The 16,300-nt window shown below is 37.3% G+C and overlaps 2 protein-coding genes across 2 annotated transcripts; both read left to right on the top strand.

Moving 5' to 3' along the window:
- The first annotated feature begins 542 nt into the window (after nucleotides 1-542).
- On the top strand, nucleotides 543-3,218 carry LOC137959962 (UDP-xylose transporter 1-like). Its single transcript, XM_068807402.1, has 8 exons — nucleotides 543-769; nucleotides 1,115-1,278; nucleotides 1,663-1,847; nucleotides 1,937-2,004; nucleotides 2,100-2,232; nucleotides 2,326-2,487; nucleotides 2,584-2,856; nucleotides 2,943-3,218. The coding sequence occupies exons 2-8, from the start codon at nucleotides 1,158-1,160 to the stop codon at nucleotides 3,060-3,062; spliced, it is 1,062 nt and encodes a 353-aa protein (XP_068663503.1). The 5' UTR covers nucleotides 543-769; nucleotides 1,115-1,157; the 3' UTR covers nucleotides 3,063-3,218.
- Nucleotides 3,219-6,717: 3,499 nt separating this feature from the next.
- On the top strand, nucleotides 6,718-11,939 carry LOC137959954 (dolichyl-diphosphooligosaccharide--protein glycosyltransferase subunit 1B-like). The gene is made up of 8 exons (XM_068807389.1): nucleotides 6,718-6,904; nucleotides 7,902-7,946; nucleotides 8,172-8,803; nucleotides 9,358-9,505; nucleotides 10,152-10,331; nucleotides 10,468-10,536; nucleotides 11,096-11,185; nucleotides 11,614-11,939. The coding sequence occupies exons 1-8, from the start codon at nucleotides 6,782-6,784 to the stop codon at nucleotides 11,737-11,739; spliced, it is 1,413 nt and encodes a 470-aa protein (XP_068663490.1). The 5' UTR covers nucleotides 6,718-6,781; the 3' UTR covers nucleotides 11,740-11,939.
- Nucleotides 11,940-16,300: the final 4,361 nt, after the last annotated feature.

The following is a 16,300-nucleotide window of genomic DNA, read 5'->3' as shown; positions in this document are numbered from 1 at the left end:
TGGTGAGCACCAAAAGTCCATTTCTGACGGCCATTAATAGTAAAAGGCTTATAAATGACAAAAATGTCCCACCTGTTAGCTTCTTAGAATGACAAAACTACAGTTTCTACAGTAATGGCTTTCTGTGCTCAGTAGGAGATACTTCACTTGCTGAACCACGGCCTTGCTTTTCCAAGGATCGTGAGAGTTTCTTAGAATTGGCAGAATTAGCACAAATTTTGATATCTGAAACATTAAAAGCGAAGACGAAGAGGACACATCGCAAATCTTCATCTGAGATATATTTTCTAAACTTTTCGCTAGAGACATGGATGTTTGGAGGCAAATTCTGGCAAGTATAAGATATCATAAAAGCCTCGAGAGGGGCATTGCCGTCATCGTTATCAGAAATTGCAGCGATTTTGATCCAGAGTCCAGGAGTTACAGTCGCAACTAACGGAAGTAAAATACTGTTTCGTTGCTTGCATTGGCCGTTAAACTGACCTCCCTTCTCGAAGGTCGAACAGCAGGTATTCTAACCATGTAAGAAAACAAAAATAAAAAGGGCCCAGTGCGATGCACAATCCATTCTCACACAAGCTTTTCGAAATTCTGCCTGGGGATTTCTGGGTTTCCTCTTCCTGCTTCTCCATCTTCTTTTCATCCCGCTCGAAAGCTTCTAATGGGATTGTGAGAGTTGGAGCTCCTGAAGGTGATTTCATTCTCTTTTGGGATCGAGAGTGAGAACTCCTGAAGGTGCTTCCGTTCTGATCTATTTTTTTCTTCACAGGTGACGTGCTTATTATACATTTAACATTACTATTCTTTCTCTTCTTTTTTTTGGAAAAGCAAAACATTAGATCGAAGAAACTAGAAACACTCTCAAGTTGAACCTCGATCGCATTTATCTGTTTAACGCAGTTGCATTATCCCCATGAATGATCCATCTCTTATTTTCTTTTCAGATTAATACGTTTTATAAGCAGAAATTCTCTGTGCTCATCGAAATTATGTTTTTCATTTTGGTGGACATCTGGCTATATACGATTCGGTCGTTTTTTCTGTTTGTAGTGAAAAAATTCACTTTCTTGTCAAAAATGTTTGGTTTAAGTGCTATATTTTCTTACATGTACAGGAGAAAGTTGGGAATTCCAAGAAAGCAGAAAAAAACGACATTAATGGCAGAGAAGGCTGGTGTGCAGTTGGGCGTCATCGGAGCACTGATCCTGTCAGTGACATCCTCGGTAGCCATTGTCATCTGCAATAAAGCCCTCATCAGCTCTCTTGGCTTCCCGTTCGGTTAGTCAAGCTCCAGCTTCCCGCACTCTTAAAAATAGCCAAAATCTTCTGACGCTTCTCCTCCTCATAATTAAGCAGATGGACTCAGAGGAATTCTCTGGCTAGGATGAGTGAAATCGGAACAAATTAAAGTATTAATGATTTTAATTCCATAGTACTCATTCCCCGATCGGTTGGTGGTGATGTGAAGCCCCAACGATCAAACAAAACTCGACGTCACGGCTAAACAGTTAGTCTTTTCAAATCAAAATAATGGATCCTCCCATGCATCATCATCATCCTGCAAACATCATTCGTCATGGTCGATCAACACGCAGATGATTCAAGCTCGTCTCATGAGTTCATATGTGCCTGATCATGAATTAATTTGTCATGTATATGCAGCTACGACTCTGACGAGTTGGCATCTAATGGTAACATTCAGCAGCCTACATGTTGCCCAACGGCTCAATGCTTTCGAACCCAAGTCGATAGATCTGAAGACTGTCATGCTCTTTGGGATTCTTAATGGCGTCTCCATCGGATTCCTCAATCTTAGCCTGGGGTTCAACTCCATTGGCTTTTATCAGGTTGTCCATTCGATTAAATAGCACGATTTCCTCTTTTGTTAGAGTCAATTCATGAAAGCTGACGCTGCTGAGTTGATTTTGATTTGCAGATGACTAAACTTGCTATCATTCCCTTCACTGTATTACTGGAAACAGTTTTCCTAAAGAAGCAGTTTAGGTAATTAAAGTTTAAGAATGTAGACAGATTACATTCTTCAAAACTAGATCAGTTTGCAGGGATTATAATCCTGCTTATTAATTTGCTTTCTGCAGCCAGAAAATAAAGCTTTCACTTCTGGTTTTACTTCTGGGAGTTGGTATTGCATCCATCACCGATCTTAACCTCAATCTACTCGGATCCATTCTTTCTCTTCTCGCCATAGCGACAACGTGCGTCAGCCAGATAGTATCCTTACAACATTTTAATTCATTCTCCTATTGATTTTAGTGGGTTATTACGTGCACTTTCTCTTCGTCTCCTTAACCTTAATCACTAAAGATGACAAACACCATACAGAAGAGGCTAAACGTCTCATCCACTCAGCTGCTGTATCAGTCTGCTCCATTCCAAGCTGCCATTCTCTTCGTATCGGGGCCTCTGGTGGATCAGAGCCTCACCAAGCAAAACGTCTTCGCCTTCAAGTACTCTCCGGTGGTGTTGGTAATATTATCTCACTGATCCCTTGCCATGTAAAGAACCGGTGAATTACGTCCATTTGCAACCTTTATGCTAATAACCGTATGATTTTGTTTGCAGGCATTCATCATCTTGTCGTGTCTGATCTCAGTCTCAGTGAACTTCAGCACGTTTCTGGTGATCGGAAAGACCTCTCCGGTGACGTATCAGGTGCTCGGCCATCTGAAGACTTGTTTGGTGTTAGGATTTGGCTATACACTGCTTCACGACCCTTTTACTGAAAGGAACATCATCGGTATCCTCATCGCCATTTTTGGCATGGGCATGTACTCCTACTACTGTACCCATGAGAAGCAAAAGAAGCAGAACGGCGACCTCTTGCCTTCATCTCAGGTGGGTACTCGTGGACACCTCAAATTGACAATCTCTGATTTGTTGGGACCTGGTCTGAAAATTTTAAATTGGAATCATTGCTGTAGATAAAGGACAAGGACGAGACGACGGCTTTGTTGAGCCCAAATGGTGCATCTTATCACGAGAAAGAAAGCGTCGAGGTGAAGAAGTCCAATGGAGTTCTGAACAAGGACTCGGCTGCTTAGTTTCTGGTCCAGGGCATATGTAACCTCTCTATACAGACCTTTTTCTGTTCTCTTTAGTACTTTTGCCATAGTTTGACAAGCGTAAATGCTTTTGATTGGTTTTGATTCTTTAAATAAACTCAACCAATACCAGTTGGGTTTTTCGTTTTTCTCCAATTTTGATCTTGATTTTCTGTTCATATGTCATCCACCATTGTTATCGTAATATGAGAAATATATGAGTACCGAGTGTTCGGTTTTGTCTACAAAGACTTTTGCCATTGTTCAACATTGTTTTTTTTTTATATCGTGGAAGAAAACTCTTAAAGTCTGAGTACACATGATTCCGTATTACAATCGATGCAGACGTCAAGTTATCAATTCTCCAAAAAATTGTTAATCTCATCTTTCTTGTCAAATAATAACTTGATTTGATAAATTAATCTAATATATACAACTTGGGATGATTCCTTGTCCATCCTTATAAGATTTCTAGTTTCTTCATGTTTCACGTTTGGACCTGGTTTTTCGACTCGACAGAAAGGTCAGTCACTATAAATTGCTTCTTTACATTTTTGTTTGGCTTCTTCATCTTTAACGTTTCCGTGTTGATGTATGATAATTGATATGCTATTAATTGGTTCTGTATCTATTAGTTTCTGTTTTCATGGCTACATTTCAGTTTCTCCTGATTTACGCTTTCTTCAACGGCATCTTTTCCGTTCTTCTTCCTATATTCTTCATCGTTTGTTTTTTCGTGATTCATTGTTCGTCACCACCATCCAGAGCTTCTGCGTTTCAGTTTTTATTTTATTTTTCCTTCATGGGTCTTTGTTTTCACTTCCCACTCTTCCTATCTCTTTTGCATTTTCTTTTTTTATTTTATCTTCCTTTCGCCGCTGTTATAAATGATAGGAAATAGAGATTCCGACATCAGCCAAAAAGCCTGAGTAACATCCCTCATCTCCTACTATGATTGCTTCGCCTGAGTAACGTTCCTCATCTTCAACTATGATTGCGTCTATGGAATTTCTATTACAGGCGCGTAAATGGAATTAGGAGACATTGATATCATCTGTAAGAGAATGGAAGTTGAAAATGTTTATATCCTCATCCTTTTTACCGCTAACAGTTCATTAAAAGAGCTAATGGGAATTCCTGTATCGCCAATAATCTCTTGCCGTAACAGTTGAACTTCTTAGCTGATTTGCTCTTGCGAGTTGGCAACACTTACTACTTGTTGTCACTGATATTGTATTGAGCTACATGTGGCTTAAAGAGAGTCGAAATCTCTTTACGTAATTCCAGCTATTAGAGCTTTAAGAATATATTAGTTAGTGCAATAACTATGTTACACTTTAACCTCTCTTACTTGAATCTCTCTAAAAGGGAGGAGGGGCACTGGCCTATAGCGATGGCAAGGTGCCAAGTTCAATGACCCATGGGCGAGAAATTTAGTTCCCTCTGAAAAAATATAGGGTCAGCCTTATAGCTTTGTCTTACTTTAAAGTATATGAGGCAAAAACACAATACAAATTTTTTTGGGGAGGGTAACATTAACTTCTCAAACCCAACCCTAAATTGAACCAAACTATTGTCATCCCAATCCCTAGGGGTGGCTTCGAGTCTAGCAGAGCTCGAACTTGCATATGTTTGAGTTAAACTTGATTTAAATATTTCGAACTTGAGCTCGAGCCAAGCCCAGCCTCGAGCATAAAATTGGAATCGAGTTCGAGGCCAAGAATTTTAAATGAGTTCGAGCCCGAGCTCCAACCTACATTTAAAATTTTACATAAAATACATGTCAAGTAAAGTATATGTAGAATTATGCATAAATTTTACTTAAAATTGGGCATGACTTCTACATAAATTGGACATGACCCCTGCATAAAATTAGGCATGACCCCTACATAAACCTTGCATAAAATTGTTCATAAACACAACTTAATATTATACATAACTTTTATTCAATAATAATTTAGAGGTTTAACTAATAAATCATCAGAGGTTTAGCTGGTAAATATCATTTTATCAGCAATGAGATCATCTGCATGTTATACTATAGGAAAAGTGAGATTAGGATCAATACTTTATGTTGAAAATTTGGCTTTACTAGAATTAGCTCCTGCATTGAGAAAAAGGGGGGGGGGGGGGGGGGGGGGGGGCTGAATTAGATATGCAATTGTGAAGGGGAGCCCTAACAATGGACCTAATATATGATTGATCAGGATGGAAGAAAGCAAGTCATGCAGTTGAGCATCAAAATGGGTACAAGGGTTTGTCAATGATGGTGATGATAAGAACACATCAAATAACATGCAAGGCGGTAATAAAACATACATTAGCAACTATTGTCACTTCCCCTTGGGTAAATCTTTGCTATTTTAGTTAGGACATACAACGAGAAAACAAAACATAAAGAAAAAACACAAACAAATAGGCTAAGAGAGATGTGAAATAGCCAGATTTGAACCCATAAATCTCCACTAATAGTGGTGCCTTACCATTAGGCCACAAAGTCTCACTTTTACCTACTTTTGAAGCTATAACTAAACAATGATTTAAAGTACCATATTGGACATTCAAGATTGCTTTCTCAAAGGCATAAGCATCTACCAAATACCATAAAAACAAATAGAGAAGACAAGTAAATGACAACCTATTTTATTTGAACGTTTATTAGTCCAAGATTGCAAACTGAACACGCATTCCTAAAACCCTTTTTCTCATTTAATTCCACTATTACTTGCATTTGACGTTTCGTCAAGATTGAGCTGTGATTTTTACTAACATCAATGAGATAGTTTAAGATGTCTTGCAATTTTACCCAAATGAGGAGAGATGAAATCTTCTCTAATCCCTCTCTGTTCATGAAAGCAGGTTTTGCCAGTCAATAATCCCCACAAATCACGTATGTTCTATTACCATAGAATGTTTAATATATAATTACTCAAATACCATACATTCATCATCTTTTATTCCTAAAAGACACATTTTTATTTGAGTCTGATATGGTATTGATGTCTGGTATAAGAATATTTAATTTTAATTACTTGTCTTAACCATATTAGACGACCCACTTTTATAAGATAAGATGAGTCATTTGTTTAATTAAGACATTTATTTCTATTTTATGTATTTATCGATTATTCAATAATTATACTTAATTGTAATTTTTATTTACCCTTTATTTATCTAATTTACCCAATAGGTAATAGGTAGTAGGTAATTTTTACTGAGTAATTAATAAATAAAAGGTTAATAGCATACTTGTTATATTTTGATTAATGACTAATAAAACAGAAATAAGGAAGGCAATTGGAACTTACAAGGGGTACAATTGGCTGTCAGTGAGTTACATAACATAAGAGCAAATTGATGATTAGGCATGAGTATCAACGATCTCAATTGAAATTGCACGAGTATGAAACACAGTAATAACGATTCAGCCATTGATGTATAGGAAAATATTTTTTATTTTTCTTATATGAAAAATAATTTTTTAATGTAAATTTAATCTGATTACTTTTTTTTTTACTTGGCAATCGATCTTTACCTTATCTAAGCCCAGTATTAAGCCCAGTAGTATCCGCATGTTCATTTGGGATCCAGATCCATTGAAAGGTCTAGGTCAATGTACGGGCCGCTACCGGCACTTGCCAGGGCGACGATAGACTTGCATATAGATTTGTATAGTCATCGAAGCCGAGTGCGGCGTCGAAGAAGAAGGCGACGACCTCATGGAAGTTCTCTCGACTGTTCCATCTGCCATATTCCTCCTCTTTCTTTGTTCTTTTTCCATTTTAAAGATATCGTGCGAGTCTTCTTCGCAACTAATTCAAATTACTAGCGCGGAACGACGGGTATGCGCTCAAAGTGGCTTATTTTTTTCCTGCTGCTTCTTACTTTTTGCAACTGCATTGCGTGATTTGCTTCTTCCTTCCTCTCCCTTATGTTCGTTCCAGAGTTAAAGAAGGGTATAGAATCGTCTTCGCAGGCTGCAGAATTTGAATATTAGTACCTCATTGATCCACTAGATATAGAGAAGTTTAGCACCTCCTAGATCACCTCCTAGTTGACAGAAGATAGTTTTTTGTCTGCGATGGGCTAGGAGGTGATCTATCTGTTGATATACAAATGATAGCATTTTAGGGTTCATTACTTGGTGCCTCGAATGATAGAAACTATGCCACTCCACCCTGGAGTTAGGCTGAATCTTTTGTCTGTTTTCATAACCCAGTAAAATACATCATTTTCGTGACAATGGTCCTTCCGTGGTTACAGGAATTGAGCTCTCTTTTCGAGCATTTTTGTGGAAACGTGAACACTGATTTACCATTTAATTACTCAGTTGATTCAATAGGACAACACCCCCCCCTATTCACACACACACATGGAATGAATCCCAAGTAGGATAATAGTCAAACCTGTGAATAAAGTTTTGGATAGCTATGTTCTATCAGCTGAACAAAGACCAGTCCAAATTGCAGTTGCGGGTAATCTAGCAGATGTTTACCATGTTTCTGACTGAGCTGTATGTTAACTAAAAAGTTTTTTACTTATGCAATGGTTTCTTCTACGCTGCAAACCCAAACCAGACTGGGCATGAGACATTGATAAGAAGTCTCTCATGACCCATATATCACTGGGACATCGATGGGAAGGATGTGGCTATCTTATTAGCAATTCGAGCTTCTGATATATCTATCTAGTCAATTTGGTAAAATCATAATGTAGCTACTATGTGCCATTTTTTATGTGGTTTTTGTTTACTGAACCTAATTGGTTCTATATCTCTGTCCTACTGTTGCCATTTCAAACCTCTTCCCTACTCTCATGAACTATTCTACCAATTTGCAGATTGACTTGACATCTCCGATAGTAAGAGCCTACTTGACTTTGAAGGTAAGTTCCAAATGAACATTTTGTCTTATGCTCCCTCTGTTAATTGTTTTGGAGAAAGGAAATTTGCCTGTTTTTCCTATCTCTGTCTCCATGAATCTTATCATTCAAAAAGAGAAAGTAAGAGAAAGTCTTTATGAATTTCTTCAAGTCTTGAAAGTTTTTGAACAATTTGTCTGTGTTCTAATCGTGTTAGATGCTTATCATTCTGTTTTTGGACATTTTCAGGTTGAAAATGTCGGAACATCCCCTGCTTCAGAAATTCTTTTGGCCTTCCCACCAACCCAAGCTGAGCATATTGCACTACTTAGGGCAGCATCAGTTGAAGGAAAAAGAAAGAAGAGAACTACAGTGGAACTGTCTATAAACCCCACTGAGTCACCTGATGCACCAAATGGAGCTACATTGTTTTCCATCTCTTTGCTCAACCCACTAAAAAATAGAGAAAGTGCAACCTTGGAGGTGCTGCTAATACTAACACATTCTCTGGAGCCTTTCCCTGCTGAGATCACACAATCAGAGTCTCAGTTTGTCTATTACCGAGACAGTGCACTTATGTTGTCACCATATCATGTTAAGGAACAGACAACATATATTAAGACACCAACTACGAAAGTGGAATCTTATACAAGAGTAGACCCAACAGTCCGTTCTGGTACAGAAATAAAATATGGATACTATCAAGAACGTCCTCCATATTCATTCTCTCCTATAGTTGTACATTTTGAGAATAACCATCCATTTGCGGTGATTGAGGAACTTGTACGTGAGGTGGAAGTGTCACATTGGGGTAGCCTACAGATTACTGAGCTTTACCAACTGTTTCATGCAGGAGCCAGACATGGTGGTGGCTTTTCAAGGTTTGCTACACTATTTTTTCAGTTTCTGAACAGTGAAATAATACATCGCTTACCACCATGGTGAAAGATCCTTTTTCATCACTCTGGTGGCAAGATTGATTTCACTCCTATCACATTCCATGTTTCTATAAACTGCAAATTCCCAACCATACCCCCTTCTCCAATGCTGGTAAGAAGGCACTAAGCAAGAATTAAATAGATGTATGATTTTTGTGGAGTGATAGGAGATATCTCTTTGCAGGTGGCCTGAGGTTGAACATGTGCTTTTACAGCCTGTCCTTGTGCTTCTTACCAATTGAACAATAGGCTCAAACCTAACCACACTTTATATGTTATTTCTAGTTAGGCTTTGAACAGCTGGAAATTCCCGATTTATAAATCAAGTGGGCAAACTTAACCATATTGTTTAGCTAAGATAAGGAGGAACCGTCAGCCCAGAACAAGAAGTCTGTCTAAAGTAGCGTTGTTATTAATCCTGGATATCTTACCAACTGAAATATAGGAATATGTTTTCATCAACCATGTGCTTATTATGAACATGAATCGCTTGCCAGGGTAGAATATCAGTCACGACAATCTACGAGTGGTGTTTCTTCATTTAAGCATCTTCTAGCAATACTGCCCCCGCGGGTGGAATCTGTCTACTACCGAGATGAAATTGGGAACATTTCATCTTCACACTTGCGAACTGATGCTCAAAAGGTTTGTTGAGCCTATGGTGTCATTCTTTACTATAGTCAGGGTGTTCTTTCCTTTTTTCTAGCTGTGACTTAATGCTGTATGTGCAACTGCTATTATTGTCCATCTTCAGGCATACAAGGCTAGATTTCCCATACAAGGCCTTGTAGATTTTTCTTTTCTAAAAGAAAATTAAATATTACCAATTTGAGTCATATGTTAACCTTTCTCATTCTTTCTGCAGTGCATCTGATGTAAGCTTAAATATGTGCAATTTTTATTGAAGGGTTAAGTTTTCTCATTTACAATTTAAGTCATATTCTTGTTAACATATGCAATTACGATGACCATGTCTAAGGATGAATGATCATATGGGGGGTTTGCTAGTATGAGGTCCTGGGTTCAAGTCCCACCAAGATATGGGTTTCAACATTAAAAAAAGATTAGGTGTCGAAGGGCATATTGTTGGCTGGTATTTGATCTGTTTGCTTTTTGGCTCTACACTTTTCGCGTGAACAGCTCGCTTGAGTTATTTTGAATAAGAAAAAATATTTCTATCTCTTGTAGAAAATTTGGGAGTGGATCCTTTTATAATCTTCATAGAGAAATGATTCAGCGTGGTACTGTATCACTGAAGGCAGTTTTTTAACATCAAGGTGCTTTTGTCCAGTCACAGCTTGAAATTGAACCAAGATATCCTTTGTTTGGAGGTTGGAGAGCTACTTTCACTATTGGATACAGGGTACCCCTGCAAGATTTTCTTTTCGAGGCATCTGATGGCAGGCGATATCTGAACTTTAGTTTTGGATGCCCTCTTCATGAAACAAGCGTGAAGAAGCTAATTGTCAAGGTAAGATTTTTCTGATGTGCCCTGATCAAATCTATTTTTTTATGTTGAATTAATTTTGTCATGCTAAGATGTTGTGAAAACATGGTACCACATGCTTTAGTGCAATTTGACCAAAATTTAAAATGTCTTGTATCAGGTGGTGCTTCCGGAGGGATCAAAGTATGCATCAGCTATTATTCCTTTCCCAGTGGAACAACATGTTGAGGTATAACTGTCTCTTGGCTTTGCTATAGAACAGAAGTATTTTGTATCTGGGGGTCTGCTTAGTCTTCTGGTTAAAGGCCTGCCACCCCACTTTCTCAAGGATTTTCCAATTCCTTTTCGAGGAAGCAAAGAATGATACATACCCTACTAACATGATTTTGAAAATATATACTTCTTAAAATCCTTCATTTATCATAGCATATTCATTCCACCTTTTCTTTGAGCATAACTGCACCAGTTTTAGGAAACACAACATGAAGAGAGATGGTATCATCATCTTTATTTAGTAGTGTCTACATACTCGTTTTATGCCAAAAAAGGGACCAAGAAATTTAACACATATCATGAACACTTCATTTTAACTAAGTAAGAGATTAAGTTTCAGCAAATAATAATAATTGTTTTTTCCTGATGTAAATCTCACAAGATTCAATAATTTCTTAAGACCCGATTTACAGACATCTTGGTTGGTGAATCCAGAAAGATAGTTGCAAGCGTTTGAATGGTGGCTTTTGGCTTTTTACTGAGTGCTAAAATTGTCTTTCATGGGAATATTGCAGGTAAGTTATTCTTATCTTGATATTGTTGGAAGGACGGTAGTGGTCCTGGAAAAAGAGAACGTGGTACCTGAACACAATGTTGCTTTTCAGGTAAATTTCTGAAAAGCTTGTTTTTTTCTTTTTACCTAAAGGGATGAGGTGCACCAAACAGAAACCTCTCATGTATCATCCCCAATGAGCATATATCCTTCATGGTGCCTGCTTGTGCTTTTTGTCAATCAAATATTGAATTTATGAGCTTCCCAAACAGTGTTAGTGATATTTTGATTAGTATAAACACTTAATTTTGGACCAAGTCATGTGCTACTCAATGATTGATTTTGAATTGAGGTTCTGGTAATTGATTACTTGCATGTTCCTCAGTATACATAGACCACCACAAGTTTCTAATGTGTGGGCTTACGAAGGAGACACCAGATTTTTACCTACTAAATCACTGCTTGAACATGGGGTTTGGCTGTCTGCAAATCTAATTTTTCTCCCATCTTTACACCCATGTTTTTTATTCTCTTGTGCAGGTTTATTACAAATTCAACCAGATTTCCATGCTTGCGGAGCCTTTGATGTTGACTAGTGCATTTTTCTTACTTTTCATTACTTGTATCGCTTATCTACATATTGACCTCTCTGTGCACAAGTCATAATATCAAAGTGGTAAAGATGGTCGAGAAACGAAATTTTGGACTCCTTGTTAAAGGTATGAGGTAGCTTTCATATTTCCTTTTTCTTCTTCTTAGCATTTATGTATACCGCAGGTTAAAGATATCAATGAAAATTTGGCATATTACTAATGCTATAAAATCCCCCTCCGGGGAGTGACTAGTCATTTGGTTTTGTTGTAAAACTCGGAACTTCTTTTATGTTTTATGCCTGACTTGTCTTGGTTTTAAGAGTTTTGGTATTGCATTCATCTGGAAACCATTAGTGAAGTGGAAAATGGAGTAGATGCCAAGGAAGAGAAGATATAGAACTGAACTTGTTTTCTAGAATTAGTTAGTAAAAACTAGTACCTGTACATGTAGAGTAAGAAACATTGCTTGCTGAATTAATCTCCACTAGAGCTCAAAGACGTCGTGAGGGAGAAAGATTGACCAAGTGTTGGTACTGATTACATGAATTCTTTCCCACTCTTATTAATTGCTTCTGCTGAACCGTTGGGTCAGGTTATTTTGGATCTTATTCGATGCTTTCGATGCTTTCGATGCTTGAATTTGTGGCCAAATAGGTGTTACAAGTAGTGTTGTGGAATCTGTACCAGATTGGTTACTTGAACTGGTCTCAAACGGATCCGATGCACTCTCTAAGGTTAACTATGCATGGAAACTATAAATGACTGAAAACCCGATTGCCTACCGAGGTTTGTTAAAGTGTACCAGAGGCAGCAGAAGCTAATTACAAGGTTTAAATAAAAAAAATATCTTCTTTATGAAGACCCACATAGATTGTTTGACTGAACAAGTGAGAAAACTCTCTGGAAACAATTGTTCGATTGGCCCTAATGAACTCTCAATTGCTTGATTTGCTTTCCACTTGATATTTTGTTCGAATGCCAGCTCAAAGAAGTTGAACATCCAAAAGAAAAGAAAGAGTACCCAAAAAAGATTATCCAACAACTCTCTACTCATCCAAATGATGCATTCCATAAAAATTACAAAACGAGATTGAAGGTTTTGATTAAACCAAAATTGGTCTCCAAAGTCTATAAGTTACCTAACCATGTGATTTGAAAATGACAAAACATCCCTTTTGCAAGCTCAATGGTTCAAAATTTGAACAATACAAGAACTTGTTCACTTAAATTGATTTCACCCCAAATCATCCCCCTCTTGACTTCTAAAGCTACCATGATAACTCAAAAGCTCTCTCACACTTTGAAATGATTTTTGAGATTGGATTTAAGCTTTTGAAAAGCAAATTGTAAAAGAGTTAAGTGTTTTCATGCTCAGGTTTTGAAATCATTATTTACTTAGGCTATGTTTCGAACACAAAAGGAGGAGAGAGAAGAAAAAAAAAGAGAAAAAGAAAAGAAAAGAAAAAAGTTTTTTTTTTCTTGTTTGGAGACCCGTGAAAAATGAAAGAGAAATATTTTTCTTGTTTGGATACATGTAGAAAATGAAAAAGAAAATCATTTTGTGAGACAAAATTTATTAACTAAGAGAAGGCAAAAGTAATTTTCTCTCTTATTTTCTTTTCTCACTATAATTCTCTCTGGTCAAACAACAAAAAATAAAGTTCTTTCCCATTTTCTTTTCTTTTTCGTGGGTTCCAAACATGCCCTTAGTATTTTCCGCTTTGAAATGATTTTTCAGATTGGATTTGAGCTTTTGAAAAGCAAATTTTAAAAGAGTCAAGTGTTTTCATGCTCAGGCTTTGAAACCATTATTTACTTAGCATGTTCCATAGAATCCATTCTCTTATACCTTGAAATCATATTTTTTTAGCATAAGGACTTGTTGGGGCATTTTAAAACGAACTTCTTATAGCACTAGATACTTGGGGGTTCTTTTCAAAATCCAAGTATCATTGTCATTGATTGATCTTGGTCAAGTGAGATTGAAGCACATAGTAATTGGCTATAGAGGCAATTGGTAATCTAAGCACAGTTAGAACTCCAATATGCAAAAACACCTTGGGAGTTGACTAGCAATCCAAAGTAAAATTGTGAACCACTATAAATCTTGTGTGTTCATTGTGTACATGTTAACTTCTGTATATAATTTGATTGTTTATGCATGTACTTGAATTTTAAAATATGCACTACACAGAGAAATATTTGAAAGAGTGGACACACAAATATGATTAAGAGAAAAGGAGCAAAACACTTAGCAACAAAGTGAACAAATCTACTCAGCCCTTCCTTTTAGTTCATTCTTCATAGGATCTAACAAGTGGAATCAAAGTGTGAGTATTCTAAAAGCCTAGTTCTCAGTTAAGTATTAAAGTTCCCAAGGAATTAGGTCAATAACACCTTAGCCCCTATTACCATAGGAGAATGTAGACATTACATTCTTGGTGGGTCATGACCCATTTGCCCCTCCAATGTTTGATGAGACCCAATATCAATATTGAGAATATATCATGAAACCTTTCATTCAATCTAAGACCCTATACATGTGAAAATCAAATTACAATGGACCCTATTCACAAAAATTGAATAAGTGATTGGGATGAGGAAGACATCATGAGGTGGATGACAATACAATGACCACTACTACTCAAATGCATTGAGCAAAGAATTGATTAGGTTTCATCCTACAACCAGCTAAGAAATTTTGAGACAAACTAGTGTTAAAATACTCTTGGAATAGTGAGAGGATTTGTTCTCACTCAGAGTATTGAGCACCTGTGTTTGATTAGTAACACCATCTTAGATGAAGATGATGGAAGTGAGAGCATTGAGGAACCTGATTTGGGAGAACTATTATCCTTGCTAGATGAGTCAAGGATTGCCCTTAGAAGAAAAGTCTAAGAGAGCAAAATAATCTTAAGGGTTTCTTACTAGTTGAAAACGTTTATATGCATCAGGTAAACACGATCTTAAAGAAATATGCCCTAAAGCTCCAAATACTCTTGTGTACCTCAAAATCGGAGTTTGGTTATCATTCTCTTCTATTACTAGAGTTCTTGAGACTTTTCTATATGTCTTAGACTCTAATGTTCAAATCTTTATTTTTTTGCTTGTGGGTGCTCCTTCAAGATGATTTGACACATGTTTGAGCTTGAGGTCTCAAGATGTGTTTTTTGGTTCATTTGCAAAGACCTTGAAAATTGTATAGGAAAAACATCTAAAATACTAAATTTGAAATAATTAACACTATTAAGTTTTGTTATCATAAAAATATGGATGAGAGTCAACTCTAGGTCAACAAATCTCACCTAACCCATCTGAACAGATCGTAGCCACATTATGTGCAAGTTGTAGGTTGCCCTAAAGCATAGGCCATGCCCAACACAATCTATAATCACACCGCAATAGGACCTATCGTGCAAATATAGTAAGTCATGCCTAAAGTGTTCCAACCATTTTTTACAACGAAAACCAAACTTTTGTACACAATCCGACAACCCCAAGCAACAAGCACAGATCGAATAACAATAGAATTTATTTTTTATTTTTTTGAAAAAACACAGAAAAATCTAACTCATACTTTGTGACATATGCAATCCGCGAGTGATTACAAATAAACAAACATGATAATATCTATAAACTAATCACTTTAAAATAGGATTAAATATAAAAATAATTATCAAATACTTGTAGCCATGGCAACTACAATTTTCTCATAGTTCCATAACAATCTACCTCAATACAGTCAATCTTAGAATGGAAATGGCCTCTAAAGCCATAAAGACTCCTTAAAATAACAAGATTAGTTATTTCCTCCTAGCAAGGAAGTAACTCTCAAACAATTATTACCTCAACCACTTGTCACATGAATTGTGTTAGTGTACCCTATAAAAAAGTGCAATGGGAAATATGATTTTTGTGTTAGTGTAAGCAAAATCAGTTGTAACTTTGGGTTAGAATCACTCCTTTTTTAACTCACAAGATTTGATGAACCGAACCTGGACCGGTATTCATCAACCTTTCCATGGCAAAAAGAAAAGGATCAATTAATTGAGTTGAAGTGGACCAGGGTTAGTAAAAATAGCTACTTTGGATGACCACCGGGCAGGCGTGCAGAGGCCGGGAACAGAGTAGAATGGGCATGGGGACGGGACGACGAGGTGGCGGGGCCGGGACTCCTTCTCCTCCATACTTGGCCTTGAAGCTCATCTGACAAGGTCGGAGAAGCGAAGACCTGGCAATCAATTCCCAACTAGCCCTATTGCCGCCTCCTTCCTCATAGACTCGTAGTCCGCCTTTCCCATGTTCTGCCATTACTCTTCTCTGAAAAAGAATCACATACATTAACCATTTCTGATCTCTCCCCCAGTCCCCGACTCTACGGATTCAGAAACAACTTCTCTTCTTCTTGATTAGACCTTAAGCCTGTGGCCGTGGAAGAAGCGACAACTCTATTAATTCCAAAAATTAAATGAAAAGAAAAACAGGCTTCTCCAGTGCTCACACATCAATGTCTGGTATGGATCTCACGCCTTTCTTTATTTTCCTGCGTCTTATCCCCAAGTATATAGCTTCAGATGCTCAGATACTGATAGTCTGATACTCGCCCTTCAGGAAACGTCCAACGATCAAGTACG

The sequence above is a fragment of the Aristolochia californica genome, unplaced genomic scaffold (genome assembly GCF_029961685.1).
Source record: "Aristolochia californica isolate CCGP_79_NKW_82.1479 unplaced genomic scaffold, dmAriCali1.0.hap1 SCAF_1, whole genome shotgun sequence".
Classification (NCBI taxonomy): Eukaryota; Viridiplantae; Streptophyta; class Magnoliopsida; order Piperales; family Aristolochiaceae; genus Aristolochia; species Aristolochia californica.
The sequence above is the reverse complement of the archived record's forward strand: the minus strand, read 5'-3'. Positions and strand labels throughout refer to the sequence as shown.

Bases quoted from the DNA above. Each gene is read 5' to 3' on its own strand.
- LOC137959954 (XM_068807389.1), top strand. From the start codon at position 6,782: ATGGAAGTTCTCTCGACTGTTCCATCTGCCATATTCCTCCTCTTTCTT. The intron at 6,905-7,901 runs GTATGCGCTCAA...ACCAATTTGCAG, and splicing joins TTACTAGCGCGGAACGACGG to ATTGACTTGACATCTCCGAT. The intron at 8,804-9,357 runs GTTTGCTACACT...ATCGCTTGCCAG, and splicing joins CATGGTGGTGGCTTTTCAAG to GGTAGAATATCAGTCACGAC.
- LOC137959962 (XM_068807402.1), top strand. From the start codon at position 1,158: ATGGCAGAGAAGGCTGGTGTGCAGTTGGGCGTCATCGGAGCACTGATC. The intron at 2,233-2,325 runs GTATCCTTACAA...TAATCACTAAAG, and splicing joins CAACGTGCGTCAGCCAGATA to ATGACAAACACCATACAGAA. The intron at 2,488-2,583 runs GTAATATTATCT...TTTTGTTTGCAG, and splicing joins AGTACTCTCCGGTGGTGTTG to GCATTCATCATCTTGTCGTG.